The sequence below is a fragment of the Esox lucius genome, chromosome 13 (genome assembly GCF_011004845.1).
Source record: "Esox lucius isolate fEsoLuc1 chromosome 13, fEsoLuc1.pri, whole genome shotgun sequence".
In the NCBI taxonomy this organism is placed as follows: Eukaryota; Metazoa; Chordata; class Actinopteri; order Esociformes; family Esocidae; genus Esox; species Esox lucius.
The window spans coordinates 8,187,426-8,205,018 of NC_047581.1; the positions used below are offsets into that span (position 1 = coordinate 8,187,426).

At 40.3% G+C, this 17,593-nt stretch overlaps 1 protein-coding gene across 6 annotated transcripts in view; it reads left to right on the top strand.

Moving 5' to 3' along the window:
* ksr2 (kinase suppressor of ras 2) overlaps window positions 1-17,593 on the top strand; it is a 107,545-nt gene that overhangs the window by 33,009 nt on the left and 56,943 nt on the right. For all 6 annotated transcript variants that reach the window (XM_020052181.3, XM_020052180.3, XM_013132755.4 and 3 more), the window contains one exon: window positions 10,985-11,157. In XM_020052181.3, coding sequence (XP_019907740.2) covers window positions 10,985-11,157 — 173 coding nt within the window. The remainder of the gene's footprint in view (window positions 1-10,984; window positions 11,158-17,593) is intronic.

Here is a 17,593-nt window from a genome sequence, read left to right on the forward strand (position 1 = left end):
CCTGCTAGGAAATTGGAAGCATGGTTATGAATTTATATGAGTGTTTAAGAGTGAGAGGCAGACGCTGTGCCTGAGTGAAAGCTATTGTTGCATAATTTATTTAGCAGGCCATGATACCGGAGAAAGGTGAGGGTGTTGGGGAGGTAGAGGACGTTGGGCTGTTGTGGACTCTAAAGACCCCAGCAGTAGGCTCGGTAGCCATACAACCTTCAGACTGCTTGGTTCCTGGTGATGATGGGTTATTCATACATGACCAAGTGGGTTACTCATTACCCGTGTGAGTAATTAAGGTTTATCGACAGTTACGCTACATGGTGTAGACTTATGTGTAATATTTTGAATCAGCTGAAATGATTATTTTAATACCTGAGCTGAATGTATTCTGTATTATGAAAATGTAAACCAAAGGATCCAGTCAAAGCAGTGTATGAGTAAATTTTTTCCAAAAAAAATTCTAACAGCAAAGGGAATACCCATGCCAGCCTACCCATGCCAGCCTACTCTGCCAGCCTACCCATGCCTGCCTACTATTTATTTCCCTTTCATTTCTTTTTACAGCAAACAGCCAAGACATACTCTTTCTGCAATTTATCTTTCAGACAATAGGCCAGATACTTTACATCCACAAGGATGTGTGTTTTGGCTTTACTACTGAAATAATCCCTTGGGTTTAACCGCATCTACTTGTTTTAGTTTTGCTTCTATATTTTGCTGACCCTTTGTTTCTTTGGTTGTTCTGTGCTCAAGTGTTCTCCGTTCCCTTTGCCAGGGTTGTAAAATATAATTTAAGAAACACAGCTATGAGCCAATTTGTTCGTGTTGCATCCGGCAACAATATAGCTGCTTTGTGCATACCAGGGTTGAAGTGTGGTTTAGTTTTAGGACAATGGGAAATATTTGGATCTAGATTGGTAAAGCTCTAAGTTTAAAGCTTTTCCCACTTGCTTCTCAAGCTGGAACTGTTAGTGGTATTAACAAACACATGCACACACACAAAGTACTTTCAGTCCAAAGAGTCTAATTTGAAACTAAGGTCTTGAAACACACACGTGCACACACACACCTCTGGCATTGATATTGCCCATAAAGTCATATACTCTTATAGTCTTTGCCCAGCATAGCCAGAATAGAATTGGCCACCCCTAAGGATCTGGTTCCTCTCTAGGTGTCTTCAAAAGCACTGTATGACAACTGTGGTAAAAAGTGCATTATAAAACATATTTGATTGATTGATTGGCATAGGTTCACTGTCTGAAAGGAGTTAGTGACAATGTGTTGTTTAAGATAGTGAGTTACAGTGTGGGCTTGTTTGATCACATCAGAGTCTGTTAGTTTTGGCATCAGGCCAATGTGCTACACACTGTCATGGTTGGTGTTTGATAGTGGATCTGTTTCAGTAATATAGCCTTCCTGATGGACTCAATACAGCCTTTTGATCTTCTGGGTCATCAAACAGGATTCATGAAAGATGACTGGTCTAAACCACCAGACAGCGTCTGAAGGAAAAGCTTTGTGGGCGTGGGATGATATTTAATTGTATACTTTCTCAGAAATGTGCCTTGCATCCCAATTCACAAAATTCACACAAGATAAAGCACACATGCTTTAACAATGACTTTTTGGGGAACAGATTGCAAAAATATTATTTACAGGTGTGAGGTTCTGTATTGCTCTGTTTGGATGTTGCTTTTGTTCTTAAATGTAGCCTGTCCTTTTTGTTCAGATTTTTTGTTGTTAGCCCTCGTTAGCACCCTATTTAGTCAGCCCTTTATTGAGTCATTGAGTCTTTTTGTGTATGTGTTCCTGCCTGCTTGCCTTATTCCTGCTGTTTTGTTGGTTTCTCGCCCTGCTCTAGTTTTTGTTATTAAATTGATCATTGTTGTCCATTAACTCTGTGCCTGGCTTCTTGCTTACCCCAAAATGTGCAAACAGGGCCAGGCATTCTCTACATTGGACAGTTTCTTTTTCAAAAACTGGTATAAACAGGTATCCACAAACACAATTATAGTCTTAGAAAAAAATATTCTGAAAAAGTTTTGTTATTAAAAGTTAATTTTAAGTGCATCATTATTTAGGGCATCAAGTGGAATTTACTGCATCGACTGTACAAGCCTATTTCCAAATTAGTTGGGACGCTTGGTAAAATTTTAATAAAAACAGAATGCAATGATGAATTGAATAGAAAATAGTACAAAGACAACATTTCAAATGTTCAAACTGAGAAATGTTGTTATTTATGCCCACTATGAATTTGATGCCAGCAACATGTTTCCCCAAAAAACTGTGACAGTAGCAGCAATAAATTGGAAAAGTTGGTGTAAAGCTAAAAAACTAAACCTGGTGGAATATCACTCAAGTAATTAGGTCAATTGGCAACAGGTCAGTAACATGATTGGGTATTAAAAGATCATTCCACAGGGGATGGGTCTGTCAGAAGTGAGGATACGAATGGGTTCACCACTCTGTGAAAGACTGCATGGGAAAATTGTGCAACAATTTTACTATTTTGTTTCTCAATGTAAAATTGCAAAGCATTTGGGGATTTAATCATCTTCGGTACATAATATCATTAAAAGATTCTGAGAATTCTGAGAAATCTCTGTATGCAAGGGACATGGCCAAAAGCTGATATTGAATGGCCATGATCATTCGGGCCTTCATGTGGCACTGCATTAAAAACACACGATTCTGTAGTGGAAATGTGCTCAGGCACACTTTCAAAAACTGCATCCACAAACGCAAGTCAAAACTCTACCATGCAAAGAAGAAACCATATATAAGATCCAGTACCACAGTCGCCTTCTCTGGGCTCAAGCTCATTTAAGATGGACTGAGGTGAAGTTGAAATTATTTTTGGAATCATGGACACCGAGAAGAAGAGAGGGGCCATTTGGCTTGTTATCAAATGCTAAAGCTAGCATCTGTGATGATATGGGGGCCATTAATGCACATGGCATGGGTTACTTGCACCAATAATGCTGAAAAGTATATACAGTTTTTGGAGCAAAATATGTTGCATTCCAGACTATGCTTTTTCAGGGAATGTCAAACCACATTCTGCATGTTACAACGTTACAACGTGTTACAATGTTACAATGCTGGCTCCTTAGTAAAATTATCTGGGTTCTAAACTGGGCTGCCTGCATTCCAGACCTGTCACCCACTGAAAACATTTGGAACATTATGAAACGAGAAATATGACATAACAAAAAGGAGGCCCTAAACTGTTGAGCCGCTGAAATCCTATATCAAGCAAGAATGGGAATACATTTCACTTTTAAAACTACAGCATTTGGTTAAAAGAGTGTTGTTAAAAGAAGAAGTGATACAACACAGTGATAAACATGCTCCTGACATTTTCTGAAATGTGTTGTTGGCATAACATTCTAAATGGGCAGTTTCAACATTTTGATACCTATTTTCAACTACATAAATGGCTTGCACATCATTGCATTCTGTTTTTATCTGTATTTTATGCCGTGTCCCAACTTTTTTGGAAACAGGGTTTCCAAAAAAACAAATGGAACACATTTTCAAGACAGTTTTTCTCTATCAACTTAATCCATTCCTACCTCCCCTGTCTGTTTCATATTTTGTTTTTGTTTACACATCATATTCTGTTTTACTTTCAATTTCTTCATTACTACATATTTTTAAACTATAAACACCCTCAAAACACAATATTGACCAAACCCTCAGACTTCCGCCTGCTTATCTGGAATATAAATTAATCTTTGCCTTCAAAAGTCACACCAAAGTATAAAATACAATGACACTATTGTATACCTAAGAATATAAATGTAAGTCTTAATTTCATATAATTTAGTTGTACTGTCCTGCTTGTGGTTATAGAGATTCAGAGTAGAGAAAACATGGTGGTCAGCACAGTAGTCAGATACATTTACAACCATTTTCATTTCTGAAGGTCCTGACACTATATGCAACACGGAAAATGTTTAGGATTGGCTGTATTCTGGCTGTATTCTCATTAGAGATCATTGTTGATCTTCCTCTCCCTTGTCCACCCACTTTCATTCTTCCTCTTCTTCTACCTGTATTTCTTTCTGATTTTGTCATACATTATTCTACAACACAGATGTGCTTACCACGGTCCCTTTTCCATAATACCAACATCCTGATTGCTTTTTGACTAGTTATGCTTGTTAGTGTTAACACCTTGACAACTGCTGAGAGTGTTAGGATTGCGATTATTTGACTTTGGTTATTGAATGGCAATGTTTTCTAAATGAGAACATAGTTGCAATTGTGCTTTACAGAGAGTTGTTTTGAGTTTTGCAAAACAGTGTAAATGGATATTTGTGTGAGAACTGGTGAATAGGGCTCCTTCTGGAATTTAGGAAAAGGGTTTTGTGTATATTGTTTATAGAACCAGTTTTAGTATATTAGCAGTTGTGAAAAACTATAATTTTATTTACAGTCTTCGTCTGTTTTCTTTTACCCTTAGGATTTCTGAACATATTATGCATGTTAAATTTCAGTTGACCAGAGTCACATTCTTTTCTATTATCCATTATTTCATAGTTTGGTTATTTTCTCTGCTTTCTTTTTTTAAACATAGGAAACCATTCATGCATGGCATATTTTAGTTGACTAGCTTTTGCGTATTAATCAAACTGAAGAGAGCTGGGGCATCACCTCTGTAGTGAGATTAAACTCCTTTCCCAAATAGCTTTCAGTTTTTCTAAAAACTCTGACATCACAAGAGTGGTCTGATAAGGACTGGATATAGTGATTTTACTTGCTGGGAAATTAAGCATTTGTTTAGGGCAAAAATCAGAGAACAAAATAACCAATGTTTCAAAAAGCAGGGTTAATATTAGCTGTTACTGTAGTGCTGTAGCTTTAGCTATTTAGTGAGTGTTAGTCTAAGGACATCAAGCCACTGTAGTTGGACAGATTATCTGAATGTGCACATGATTACTTTGTTGGCAAATTAAATATGTCCAAAGAATTATAGATGATGCTTAAGAAATGAAAGCTTTGGTACAAAATACCAATAAACAATTTTCTCCAGATCTGTGTTGGCTTTCTTTTGGCAGCAGAGAAAAACAAGAGCCAGTAAGTATATCCCATGGACAGCATTTTAGTAGATTAAGTAGATTGATGGTGACGAAGACGCTAATACCAACAGGCTATGCAAATACTAGATATTGATCGGACAAACCATGAACTCAGTTCTGTTAGTCATAACTGAGTTCATGGTGTTTTTTTAAGTCACTGTTGAGTTTAGAGGAAATCCTGGTGTGTGAGTCAGTGGAATCCAGAGCCGAAATCTCTGACTGGCTGTAACTCTCAAAGGATCCTGTTGAATAACATGCCAAGCGCCCTTCCTAAAAAACCTTTTCCCCCACACTGCTGTTCTCCAACCAGGAAAACTGGCTGCCAGTTGAATAGCCCTGACAGATTTAACGGTAAAGTTTTAATGGGAGACAAGTATTCTTGGGTAGGAACCACTGGACTTGAGATATATCACACCACTAACAATAACTTCCTAACCCACAATAAACATTAACATTTCATAACTATTTAATAATAGTTTTATAAAGCAAAACAAACAGTGAATGGGGGAGAGAATGGGGGAGGGAAAGAGAGAAGAGATAAAGGCAGAGAGAGGGAGGGAGGGGAAGAATGAGTATTGCGAGAAAGAGATGGAGGGAAGGAAAGGGGGGAGGGAGGGAAAGAGAGAGAGGGGATGGTGGAATGGAGGGAAAGAGAGATGGAAATGAGAGAATAGGGGGAGAAAATAAAAGGTGAGTGTGACCACAAGGCCACAACTAGGTCTGGAAGACACAATTAGGAGAAGTCCTTAACATGCTGCAATTCCCCAGCTTTTTTCCAAGGATCTCTCTATTTCTTTACTAGGCTCGGAGCACCTTCACTGCCTGCTGCCACCCCTCCAAACCTGTTTGGCTTTTAATGCGCTTGTTCCCTGTTTCCCCTCTGTCCCTCTGCCCCCGTCTCCATTTCTCTCTCTATTTCCCTCTCATTTTCGCTTGCTGTCTCCCTGTCGCCATGCAGCAGCGCTGAGAACTGTGTCTCTCGGCGTTTCACCCACTGCAGCCTCTGACAGCACTGACACACTCTGGTGCCACAGGGACAGGAGCGCCGGAGACACTGACAGAGAGAGAAGAAAAGTGGAGAGAGATGGAGACAGAGAGAAAGGGAAAGGGAGAAGAGAGAGAAAGAGAGAGGGCAAACAGTGCCTGCAGTAGGTGTTATTTGCAGGGAGCCATAACAGGTTGCTTCCTGGCAAGCAGACACGAAGGTGAGCGTGAGGTGACAACATAACCAGGCTATGTGCTGTTAGTAAGACAGGCTAGCTGGCAGGCACAACCAAACACAGAAACACAGGAACGACAAAATACCAAGGTCTGTATAATAATGACTTTTCCCTGATACTATAACAGTTGTTAAAGACTGAAAGAATGAAAGTCAATACAGTGAGTCAATACGGTGAAGGACAAATTGGTTTCTGCCACAGCATCATACTGACAACGTGTCCCCATAAGAAGGTTGGCTTAGCATTGGTCACTATGTCACTATCTCTGGCCTCATATATTTCTTTATTCAACCTCTAGGTAACTTTTAGCTGCATGAAGGTATAAAGGGAGAATGATAATATACCAAGACCATTACAAAAAGGACCTGGACTCTTTCACCATATGAGCAGAAAGGGTCTAAATGTTTCTTGTTTGTGACATTAGTCAAACCCTGGTTGGACTTGACTGATGTTGCCTGTAGCAATGTCACCAATGGAATGGTAGTGAAAATGCAAACCCTGGCCCTCTGGCGCTTCAGGCAGATTAGAACAAATGTTTCAAGTTTTTGAAAGTTTTTAAATTGCATTTCAATCTAGGTCTGACATTAGTGATGGCAGTGGTATGCCGAAGGAATCTCTGCAGTGCTCTTTTAATAAGAGGACACAACAAATTAATGAATCAACACTACACGCTGCAATTCTTCTGTGGGAAATTCTCCTGCCGATTATACACGTTGAGGACAGGAACCTGTAGAATATTCATGGCTTCTGCTTTTTACTTCCTTTCGTTTGATTTAACCGCAAAAATATGTCTGTTTGAAGTGTTGCCTCTCGGCCTGCTGTCTTCTGCCGGATCAAATGAGAATTTGTTCTGTCCATATAAACATGAATGTGGTGTCTGTGTGTGTTCCTGTTTGCTAGTCTCTGTAACATCCACACCAGATCGTGTTTCTCTATTCCCTCCAGCAGGCCTTATCACTTGCCAAGAAAAAGTTGAGCCTTTAAAGATGATCAAAGTGTTGTTGTGTTATGTCAGGTTCTCAGCTCTACAAACACAGTCACAACACTGGGCCATGGAATTCTGATTCAGCTCACTTTATATGTGGTAGAACAAACAAAAAACAATCTGATGACCTTCTCAACCCCCCACATCAATCAACTGTGACCTGTCTGTGACCTAGAGAGAATTGGAATGTAAAAAAATTTGAATGTGTTGAGTCGAACAAATATAAGCACCAGCTATTTGATTATTATTATTTGTGACAAAAATAGCTCTTTGTGATGTACTGCCATAGCACAGCTAAAGAGCAAACATATCCAATCGCTTAATCAGCATCTGCATGTTGGCTGGACTTAAAAAGTACATGATTTTCAGCTAACAGACTTTGCTCACAGTGAGCTGAATGTATAAAAATCTTTCCCTTTACTGTCAAAAGGCCAACCAATTATCTAGTCAGTATTACTGTGAGTTGAGTGGACTTCAGAAACACAAGAAACTATTTGTGAATTTTTGTTCAACAGACTTGGATTTTGGTTAGCTAAAAATAAAGGCAATAAATTTAGGTTGGCTATATGCTGTAAAATCCTTTCTGCGGCTGGTTGCCTTTACTTAGGGCTTATTCACATTAATGGGGTTCATCTGGATGACATTTCAATATAATAATACAATTTAAGTATGTAGAGGAGACTCGAATATATCGTGATGACAGAGCTTGACGATAGACAAAACATGCACACAGTGCCTTTACCTCTCCAAAATCTGACTTTACCTCTCCAAAATCTGACCAAGGGACACTCAAATCTTTGTTTTTCAGTGGTGGTTTGGGCTTGCAAACACTTGTTTGCCATGATAAAAAGAAACAGCACACTCCAAAAGGGCTTTTTGTCTGTCCCCAAAAGAAAATCCTTTATAGTTTTGGAAGAACTAACTAGCAGAGGAACAAACTAGACAATTTGGCTGAGCCATCCAGTCAAACATGATATAAAATGAAATGTAATTGGGATGCTGCTTACCTGTGCAGCACACATAAAGTTCAGTATCTTCTGCAAAAAGTGAGCTAGTTACTAGTTGATTAACTAGCTCGCAAACATGAATTCTTGCAAAGCAAATGTCTTTCTGCAATTCAGCACAGCTGAAAACAAACAATTGCAGATAATCATGCTGGTCTGCTAACTGATATAGCAGTCACTCTTATTTCAGAGTGGTATGTTTACAAATGTATTGTAAATTAAACAAGGTAAGTAAGCAATTTGCGTCAGAAGTTGTACAGTTAGTTAAGCTAATAGTTGTTGCATCAAAATCCCCATAAAACGTCAAAACATTAGCGCCTCTTAGTGTTATTTCACCATTAATTTCTTCCATAGTGGATTTTAACGCATTTTAATAGGTCTGTTTCTTTTAGCCTTATCCCGTCTAAGTTTTTTTCTTTTTTCTTACATATATGATTACTGTTTCAGTGAGTGCTTGTCTGTAACGTCATTAGGTTCATTGCTGAATGCCTGCTGGTGTATGTTTATCCATTAGGCCGGAAGCATTTCTTTCTGAACCTGTACCTTGTATGTCACAGCTCCCAAAAAAGAACATTGCTGTTTATTCACTCTACAGTGACCAGTAGAGATAATCTAGGATGGTTAAAATGTGCTCATTTCGATTTTCTGAAGTTATTTAAAAATATCTTGATAATGCAAATCTTGTGAAAAGTCTGATTAATCTCAGCGAAACTCCCTTAGGCCGAGGGCCATCCACCATTATGGGAGGAATCACTATCATTGCTAATAGTGATGCTCCTCAGAGACTTCCATGTCTGGCAGTATCACAGACTGGTACAGCAGCTGAGCGTTTCCTATGGCATCTAGGAGTGACAGGAGACTGAACAGACTGACATGCTGCTGATTCCAGCAACGGGGTACAATTATTCACACTCTGACATCTTACTGGTCACCTGTCCTCCCCCATCATCTCTCTTTCTCTCTCTGTCTCGCTCGCTCTCCCACGCCCTGTCTCTCCTCCCTTTGTACTATAGTAAGCAATACAGGGAGTCTTTTTCTCTCTCTCTCACCCTCTGCAAATCATCTATCCATCACTTGAGGTTAATCTATTCCGCAGAAGCAGGAGAGATGAATGGGCCAAATTCGATTTGAATGGCATAATGTGGCTTAAGCGTTATTGCAGACAAAGGCTTTAGTGTGAGAGAGATGACCTGCAGGCAGTTGCCTTATTGCAGGAGAAAGAAAGTGACAGTGTGTTGGAGGACTGCTTAAAAAGTCTGATCGTGAGACTTAGTGACTGAGATGTCCTGCAGGCTTTAATACCAAGCGAAACTCACAGCAGTCACAAAAGACTGTCTCTCTGTGTCTGTCTCTCAGCCCCATACCGAAAACAAAAATGAAACGTGAAAAGTAATAATGCAATTTGAAAAGTATGTCAGACATTCAAATGTATTTCAAAATGCAAATATATGTAACAACATTTCTTGTGGTATTATTTCCTCAAATTTAGTAGTCCTAGTTAAATGTTTGTAACCAACAATTCCAATATTAAGTCCCATATTAACTGAACATCTCTAATTTCAACTTCCTCCAGGCTGATTATTGTAATTAACGATGTCAGCAACATACCTGTGATAAATGGTTGGAACTGTCGATGTTGGTAATGTCACATTTCTCGTTCCACCGCTACCTCTTTGCCTCTGCATCTCTGTTGTATTTTCTGTCTATCACTCCAATCCTGCTTTTCTGTCTTACCCTACTCCCCCCCGCACAGCCCCCAGGTGCCACCACAGGCTCGTCATTAGTGGGTGATGAGTGTTCCTGTCAGGTTTTTCGATGGGTTACACAAACGACCACCTCTCAGTCAGGCTTGACCCAGGCTGGTGGAGGGCCACTGCTCTAGGTCACTCTATGGGGGTGCCAAGCCATTATGGACTCTGGTTGGCTAGCAGAGCCCAGACCTTGCCTAGTTTCACAGCCTGTGTCTTAAAGCGTAAGCAGCTCTCTGTCTCTTTCTGTCTCTCTCTGTATTTAGATTTAGATGTCACTTCTTCTCCCTCTGGATTTCTGTTGCTTTTGATGAGTCACTCACTGTTGGGTGGCAGCCATGTTTAGTGCTGTATTTCTACTATGCCTCAGGGTCAATTGAAGGGTTGTGTAGGAATGACCTAGCTTTCTCTTCTCTGCTTTTTGTCGGGTTGAGTCTAAGGCTTCAGGGAAAGTGATGATTAACATCTAAACAGCTGAAAACAAGAACTTTTGAAGTCTCAGGATCCCTGAGAAGCCTCAAGTTGTTTGAGTTCATTGTTTTCCTAAAATATGTATTTTTGGACTGTGAATAACACTTATGAGGTGTTTCTTTATCATTCATCTAAGGGCTATAGGTCATTAACTGTTTCACAAACCTACTTTATAGTTTGTATACTAAGTTGTTCTAGAATAGCAGTTAAATGATACAATTATTTACATATTTACATAATTGACGTTTTGCTAACCATTTTATTATAGTATAATTCTACTATATTAGTACTGTAGATTCTAGATGTTTATCTATAGTATAAAAGCAATACATCTTCTTAGTAGCTAACTGCTCCTTGTTCCCTAACCATATTATTGAGGTAGAAGCGCTCATTGACGGTAGTTTATAATAGTTAATAATGCAATGTAACAGTTGTGCTGTGTGTGTGTGTGTGTGCCTGCGTGTGTTTGTTTCAGGGTGAAGCAGAAGAAGTCCAAGCCTCATCACCTGAAAATCAACAGCAGCGTGGGGAGTTGTGAGAACCTCCCTACCCAGCGTTCGCCCCTCCACTCCTCCGACCACCGATCCCTCCGCTCCTTCTTCTTCCCCACCTTCATCCCCTCCACCCCCCCTGTCCACTCAGACACAAGTAAGATTCCCTTCTAGATCACCTTGGCCATATCGAGCTGAGACGCCCGGTGCATGCAGACTGCTTCATAACATTGGGGGTGTAACTATAGGTTATAACTTGACAAGCTTTTCTCTCAACTGAACACAACGTAGTTTAGAGTATTCATATTATGATAGAATGAGTGCTCATGTTTGTCCCATTCCGCTCGTACCCAGTAGTATCATACACCAATCAGCCATAACATTATGACCACCTGCCTAATATTGTGTAGGTCCCACTTTTGCAGCCAAAACAGCCCTGACCCGTCGAGGCATGGATTCCACTAGACCTCTGAAGGTGTGCTGTGGTATCTGGTACCAAGGCCTTAGCAGCAGATCATTTAAGTCCTGTAAGTTGAGAGGTGGGGCCTCCATGGAATGGACTTGTTTGTCCAGCACATCTCACAGATGTTCAATTGGATTGAGATCTGGGGAATTTGGAGGCCAAGTCAACACCTTGAACTCATTGTTGTGTTCCTCAAATCATTCCTGAACCATTTTTGCTTTGTGTCAGGGTGCATTATCCTGATGAAAGAGGCCAATGCCATCAGGGAATACCATTGCCATGAAAGGGTGCACATGGTCTGCAACAATGCTTAGGTAGGTGGTACATGTCAAAGTAAGATCCACATGAATTGCAGGACCTAATGTTTCCCAGCAGAACATTGTCCAAAGCATCACACTGCCTCCGCCGGCATGGGTTCTTCCCATAGTGCATCCTGGTGCCATGTGTTCTCCAGGTAAGTGACGCACACGCACTCGGCCATCCACATAATGTAAAAGGAAACGTGATTCATCAGACCAGGCCTTCGTCCATTGCTCCATGGTCCAGTTCTGATGCTCACATGCCCATTGTAGGCATTTTCGGCACAGGGGTCAGAATGGGCACCCTGACTTGTCTGTGGCTACGCAGACTGATACGCAACAAACTGCGATGCACTGTGTGTTCTGAAACCTTTCTATCAGTACCAGCATTAATCTTTGCAGATATATGAGCTACAGTAGCTCGTCTGTTGGATCGGACCACACAGGCCAGCCTTCGCTCTCCATGTGCATCATTGAGCCTTGGCCGCCCACGACCCTGTCGCCGGTTCACTGATTTTCCCTCCTTGAACCACTTTTGATTGGTACTGACCCCGGCAGACCGGGAACACCCCACAAGGGCTGCAGTTTTGGAGATGCTCTGACCCAATGTTCTAGCGATCACAATTTAGCCCTTGTCAAAGTCGCTCAGATCCTTACACTTGCCCATTTTCTGCTTCTAACACACTTGCCTAAAATATCCCACCCACTGACAGGTGCCATGATAACTTGATTATCAGTGTTATTCACTTTACCTGTCTGTGGTAATATTGTTATGGCTGATCGGTGTTTTCATCTGTGAATCTAAAGATAATTGTTCTCCTTCTGCATGTTTGCATCTACCTAAGATGCCTTGAAAGTGGAGTCACAATCAGGGACACTCACCTTCTCAGTCTCAGGGATTCGATCCAGCAACCTTTTGGATACTGGTCCAAAGCTGTTTAACGCTAAGCTATCTGCAGCCCATTACCCTAGCACATATATATATATATATATATATATGAGACCACTGCAAATTAAACGCTTCTGTTCCTCACTTTCCTTTTCAACGTTTTGCCGGACCGCGTAAGCGGAACCGGCTAAGAAGAGCGAATGTCTCTTACAGAGTGAGTGAGTGACTGACTGACCCTTGTTAAATATCGTAGTGGTTGGAGAAGCAGACTTGTGAAATATAGGTCCAGAGTTTGTGTTTCCTCGCAGGCGAAGTGAAGTACGCATTGTGAATTATTTCGTATTGGCGAAAATATCGCTGGCTGAAACTGTAGACGGTTATATTGCGACTGTTTCTGGCATGGAATAGCTCATCTTCAGTCTCGCTAGCAACTGCTCAATTCTTATGATTATGATTACTGCTCAATACATTTATTAATTATTTCTGGTAGATTCCACTATTCTGTAGCATTTTCACTTGATGAAAATGTTAGTTATCGTCGCCTTTATTAATAGTTTTTGTATAAATGTCATTCATGAATGAAAAAAGTATGTTGTTATTCCATGAAAGAAAGAAATATGTTATTATGCCATGAAAGTAAATAGCTTTGGCAGACTCGCTAGCGATTGCTCAATTCTTGACTATTCCAGTAAGTTAGCAGATACCGGTAAAGCTTATTATTGGCTAATACACTGTTAAAACGGCCAGTGGCAAACGCAATACATAGCCGCTATTTGTGGTGGAGGTAAACTTAGTCAGATTAACTGTATCAATGTCATTCACGAATGGCCAATTAACTATTAAAACGCCCAGTGGCAAAAATAATTTGTTCAGGATAGAGACAAGAGACTATACTGACACCCAGCAAGTGTACCGCTCTGTGATGTAACGGTTAACGACACAGCCTTTCATGTGGGCGACCCGGGTTTGAATCTCGAGATGGCAACATTTTCTATTGCGGGCAGGCTGAACTATGCTTGCCTGCTTTCTTGTTTGGAAAGGAAAGAAAAAGGTGCAGTGGTCTATTATTTTTTTCCAGAGCTGTATGTATATATATACAAATATATATTCAACCTTGTATTCAGCCCTTTATTCAGCCCATTACCTTAGCATCTGTATCTATTCAGCTATGAACTCAGCACGTTCTCAGTGAGATTATTAGTGGAACACTTATCCGCCCTAGATCACGTGCACTTACATATCTCAAGACACCCAGAGGTACCGTGCCAGGGCATACAAGCCGCCTTATTGGCTGTTTTCTTATTGGCGCCTCCGGCGGAAGCCCAGAGCAAGAGGTGGAAGATTTGAGGTGACAGAACATGACAGAGGTGTTGAGAACGGAGTGAAATATGACCGTCGATAGGGTACCCGAATGGGTCATGACTCAGATTCATGGTCCCTAATTCATTGTCAGGTATTCCCATGGAGGCCTGGATTGTTATCATGGCATAAAAGTAACAGCAGGAAGTTGTCCTTCACGCCAAGTGCCTCTGTAAACAGACTCATGCACATACACAGTCATGCGAATGCTGCATGCTAATTTGTCCGGATGTGGCGTTGACTTAAATGAATCTGCTTCGAGAAAAAATGGGGGGAATGACGTCCTTGTATGTTTTTTAAATAAGTGAAAGGAGAAGTAGATTGATAGAAAGAGAGAACGAGAGATGAGAAAAGGATTCAGGGGCAGGCCGACAGAAAATGAATGAGCAGGAGAGAGACAATGATAGCAGTACCCCCGCTGTATGATGGAGTATGTGACAAGCTCCTTGTTAAGTCATGTTTAATTCAACACGATTTGCTAAAAAGTGCTCCTGGTAATCTAATATCTCCCACAGTAATTACTGTCTTTGTAATTGGCTGCTATTTAAATGTCACATACTGTAAGTACAAATGCCTCTAATCACATTCTCTGGTTTTCGTCTGGCGGCATTAGAGGCTCCAGTCCACAGTGAAAAGGCCTGCTGCAAACATTGATGGCTACTTAATAATCGCTACGCACACAGCTAATCAGTGTCAACCATTATTGACCACCTCATTACTGATCCCTATAGGTTTTCACTCAACCAATTCAGCTTTGACATATATAGCTTAGCTCCCACGTTCAAATCTCGTCACAGTGAAAGCAAATTGTGCATTAGGATTTGCCCAGTATAGATAAAGACTTTGCTGGCTATGACCTTCAGTATCTACATCATAGTAAGCCTAAATTACCACTATTTCTGGTTAAATTGCAACTATTTCTGGAGGGTTTTCGAAGTACGCATCCGTGCATGCTTTTTGGTTCAGGATAGACAAAAACCTTACTGGCTAAAACCTTCAGATTTTACGTTATTTTGATTTTGTTGCCATTGAAAAATATTCTGTTTACAACAGAATTGGTGGAACAAAAATCCCCCTTATATCAGTGTTTCCTTGCTAGTCTTGTTCACCCATGTGAAATCTACAGTGGCAATTTCCCTGACACATTGTGTTAACGGAAAACCAATGTTTGGGTATCCTAATCTTGTTATCCTTTGTATTCTTTAAAATTATCCAAAGACCGCTTGTTGGCTTGTGCAATAAGGCCATGATTAATTTATGGAAATGTTAGTTTTTTCATACTTTTATATTTTATTACCTCAGTTACCTCAAGCAATTTACTGTTTGAACACAGATAAACCTAAATATTCATTGGTATTCCAATTTAAAAACATCAATTGTAAAATATGCAGTACATATTGGAAAAATGTCATATGTTGTATTTTTCAATTTAAGATGGACAATTTAAATTAAATAAAGGCCTTCTATATCTGTACTCAGACATTTTCTTATAGTACTTATAGTATGTATATATTTGCAGTGGTCTTAATTTTAACTCTTCTGTTTCTCAACTTTTTTGGAAAGGAAAGAAAAAGATGCAGTGGTCTTTGGAGTTGTATGTATTATTATTTTTTGTCTGCTATTAGTGTCTATCAACATAAGGACCAAAGAAGTTTCAATCAAACTCAAGGAATTATTATCAGGCAAAACATTTCAAAAACAAGAATTTGAAATATAGCCATAAACGTCTGAACGCTGTTCAGGAGGTAGGTGTGGATATGTCAGCCACTACCATCCACAGAAGACTAGCAGAACAGTATGGCTGGCACTGGGTCAATCTCCTCTGTCTTTATTGATGATGAAACTGCCAACAGCAGGAGTACTCTGCTAGTAAAAGAAAATGCCTCAAAAACAATAAAACTAAACACACTACCACAGCGAACCCATTAAATGGCAAGAATCTATACTTTAATCTCATGGCACTGTTTGATATTTAATCCAAACTTTTTGAGTATAGAAGCCAGAAAAAGAAAACATTTCCCTGGCCCTAGACCATACTGTATATATTACAGACTATTAATCCGGTTAAACAACATGCTCAAGTCCTTGTTTTCAGAATAAATTAAAAAGGAGAGTCTGTCTTAAAAGCGAAACTACATTTTTACTCCAATTTACTGGAATTGTAGAACAGTGCAAAAGACCATTATGTGATGGATCTAGTTTCAGGTATTTGTTTGAGTGCTAGCTATATAAGGTTACTGTAGGTTAGAAGGGCTGTATCAGCAAATCCGTGTATATAAAAAATCTTCATGTTCATTTCCTAACACCCACACAGTCACAGAGAGCAGTGATTTATTAGACATGAAGTGAGGATTTTCATTTTTAATTTATTTACAAAAACTGCAAGGGGGCTTTAAATAGTACAGGTTATGCTCACTGTCAGTGGCTAACTAGACGGCATCAAACCTGGCAAAGCTGTTCTCTGTCCCTTGAGACTAATTCAAATACCCGAATGAGATTCTTTAGAAATAATCTTTAAAGGGGGCAAAGTCCAACTATTCAAGAAAAACTATCAGTACTTGGTCCTAAAGCACTGCTATACAGTGGGGAGAACAAGTATTTGATACACTACCGATTTTGCAGGTTTTCCCACAAAGCATGTAGAAGTCTGTAATTTTTATCATAGGTACTCTTCAACTGTGAGTGACGGAATCTAAAACAAAAATCAAGAAAATCACATTGTATGATATTTAAGGAATTAATTAGCATTTTATTGCATGACATAAGTATTTGATACATCAGAAAAGCAGAACTTAATATTTGGTAGAGAAACCTTTGTTTGCAATTACAGAGATCATACATTTCCTGTAGTTTCCTGTAGTTCAGGTTCGCACACACTGCAGCAGGGATTTTGGCCCACTCCTCCATACCATTCTTCTCCAGATCCTTCAGGTTTCGGGGCTATCGCTGGGCAATACGGACTTTCAGCTCCCTCCAAAGATTTTCTATTGGGTTCTGGTCTGGAGACTGGCTAGGCCACTCCAGGACCTTGAGATGCTTCTTACGGAGCCACTCCTTAGTTGCCCTGGCTGTGTGTTTCGGTTTGTTGTCATGCTGGAAGACCCAGCCACGACCCATCTTCCCTTAGTGAGGGAAGGAGGTTGTTGGCCAAGATCTCGCGATACATGGCCCCATCCATCCTCCCCTCAATACGGTGCAGTCATCCTGTCCCCTTTGCAGAAAAGCATCCCCAAAGAATGATGTTTCCACCTCCATGCTTCACGGTTGTAATGGTGTTCTTGGGGTTGTACTCATCCTTCTTCTTCCTCCAAACACGGCGAGTGGAGTTTAGACCAAAAAGCTCTATTTTTGTCTAATCAGACCATTATGACCTTCTCCCATTCCTCCTCTGGATCATCCAGATGGTCATTGGCAAACTTCAGACGGGCCTGGACATGCGCTGGCTTGAGCAGGGGGACCTTGCATGCGCTGCAGGATTTTAATCCATGACGGCGTAGTGTGTTAGTAATGGTTTTCTTTTGGTCCCAGCTCTCTTCAGGTCATTGACCAGGTCCTGCCGTGTAGTTCTGGGCTGATCCCTCAC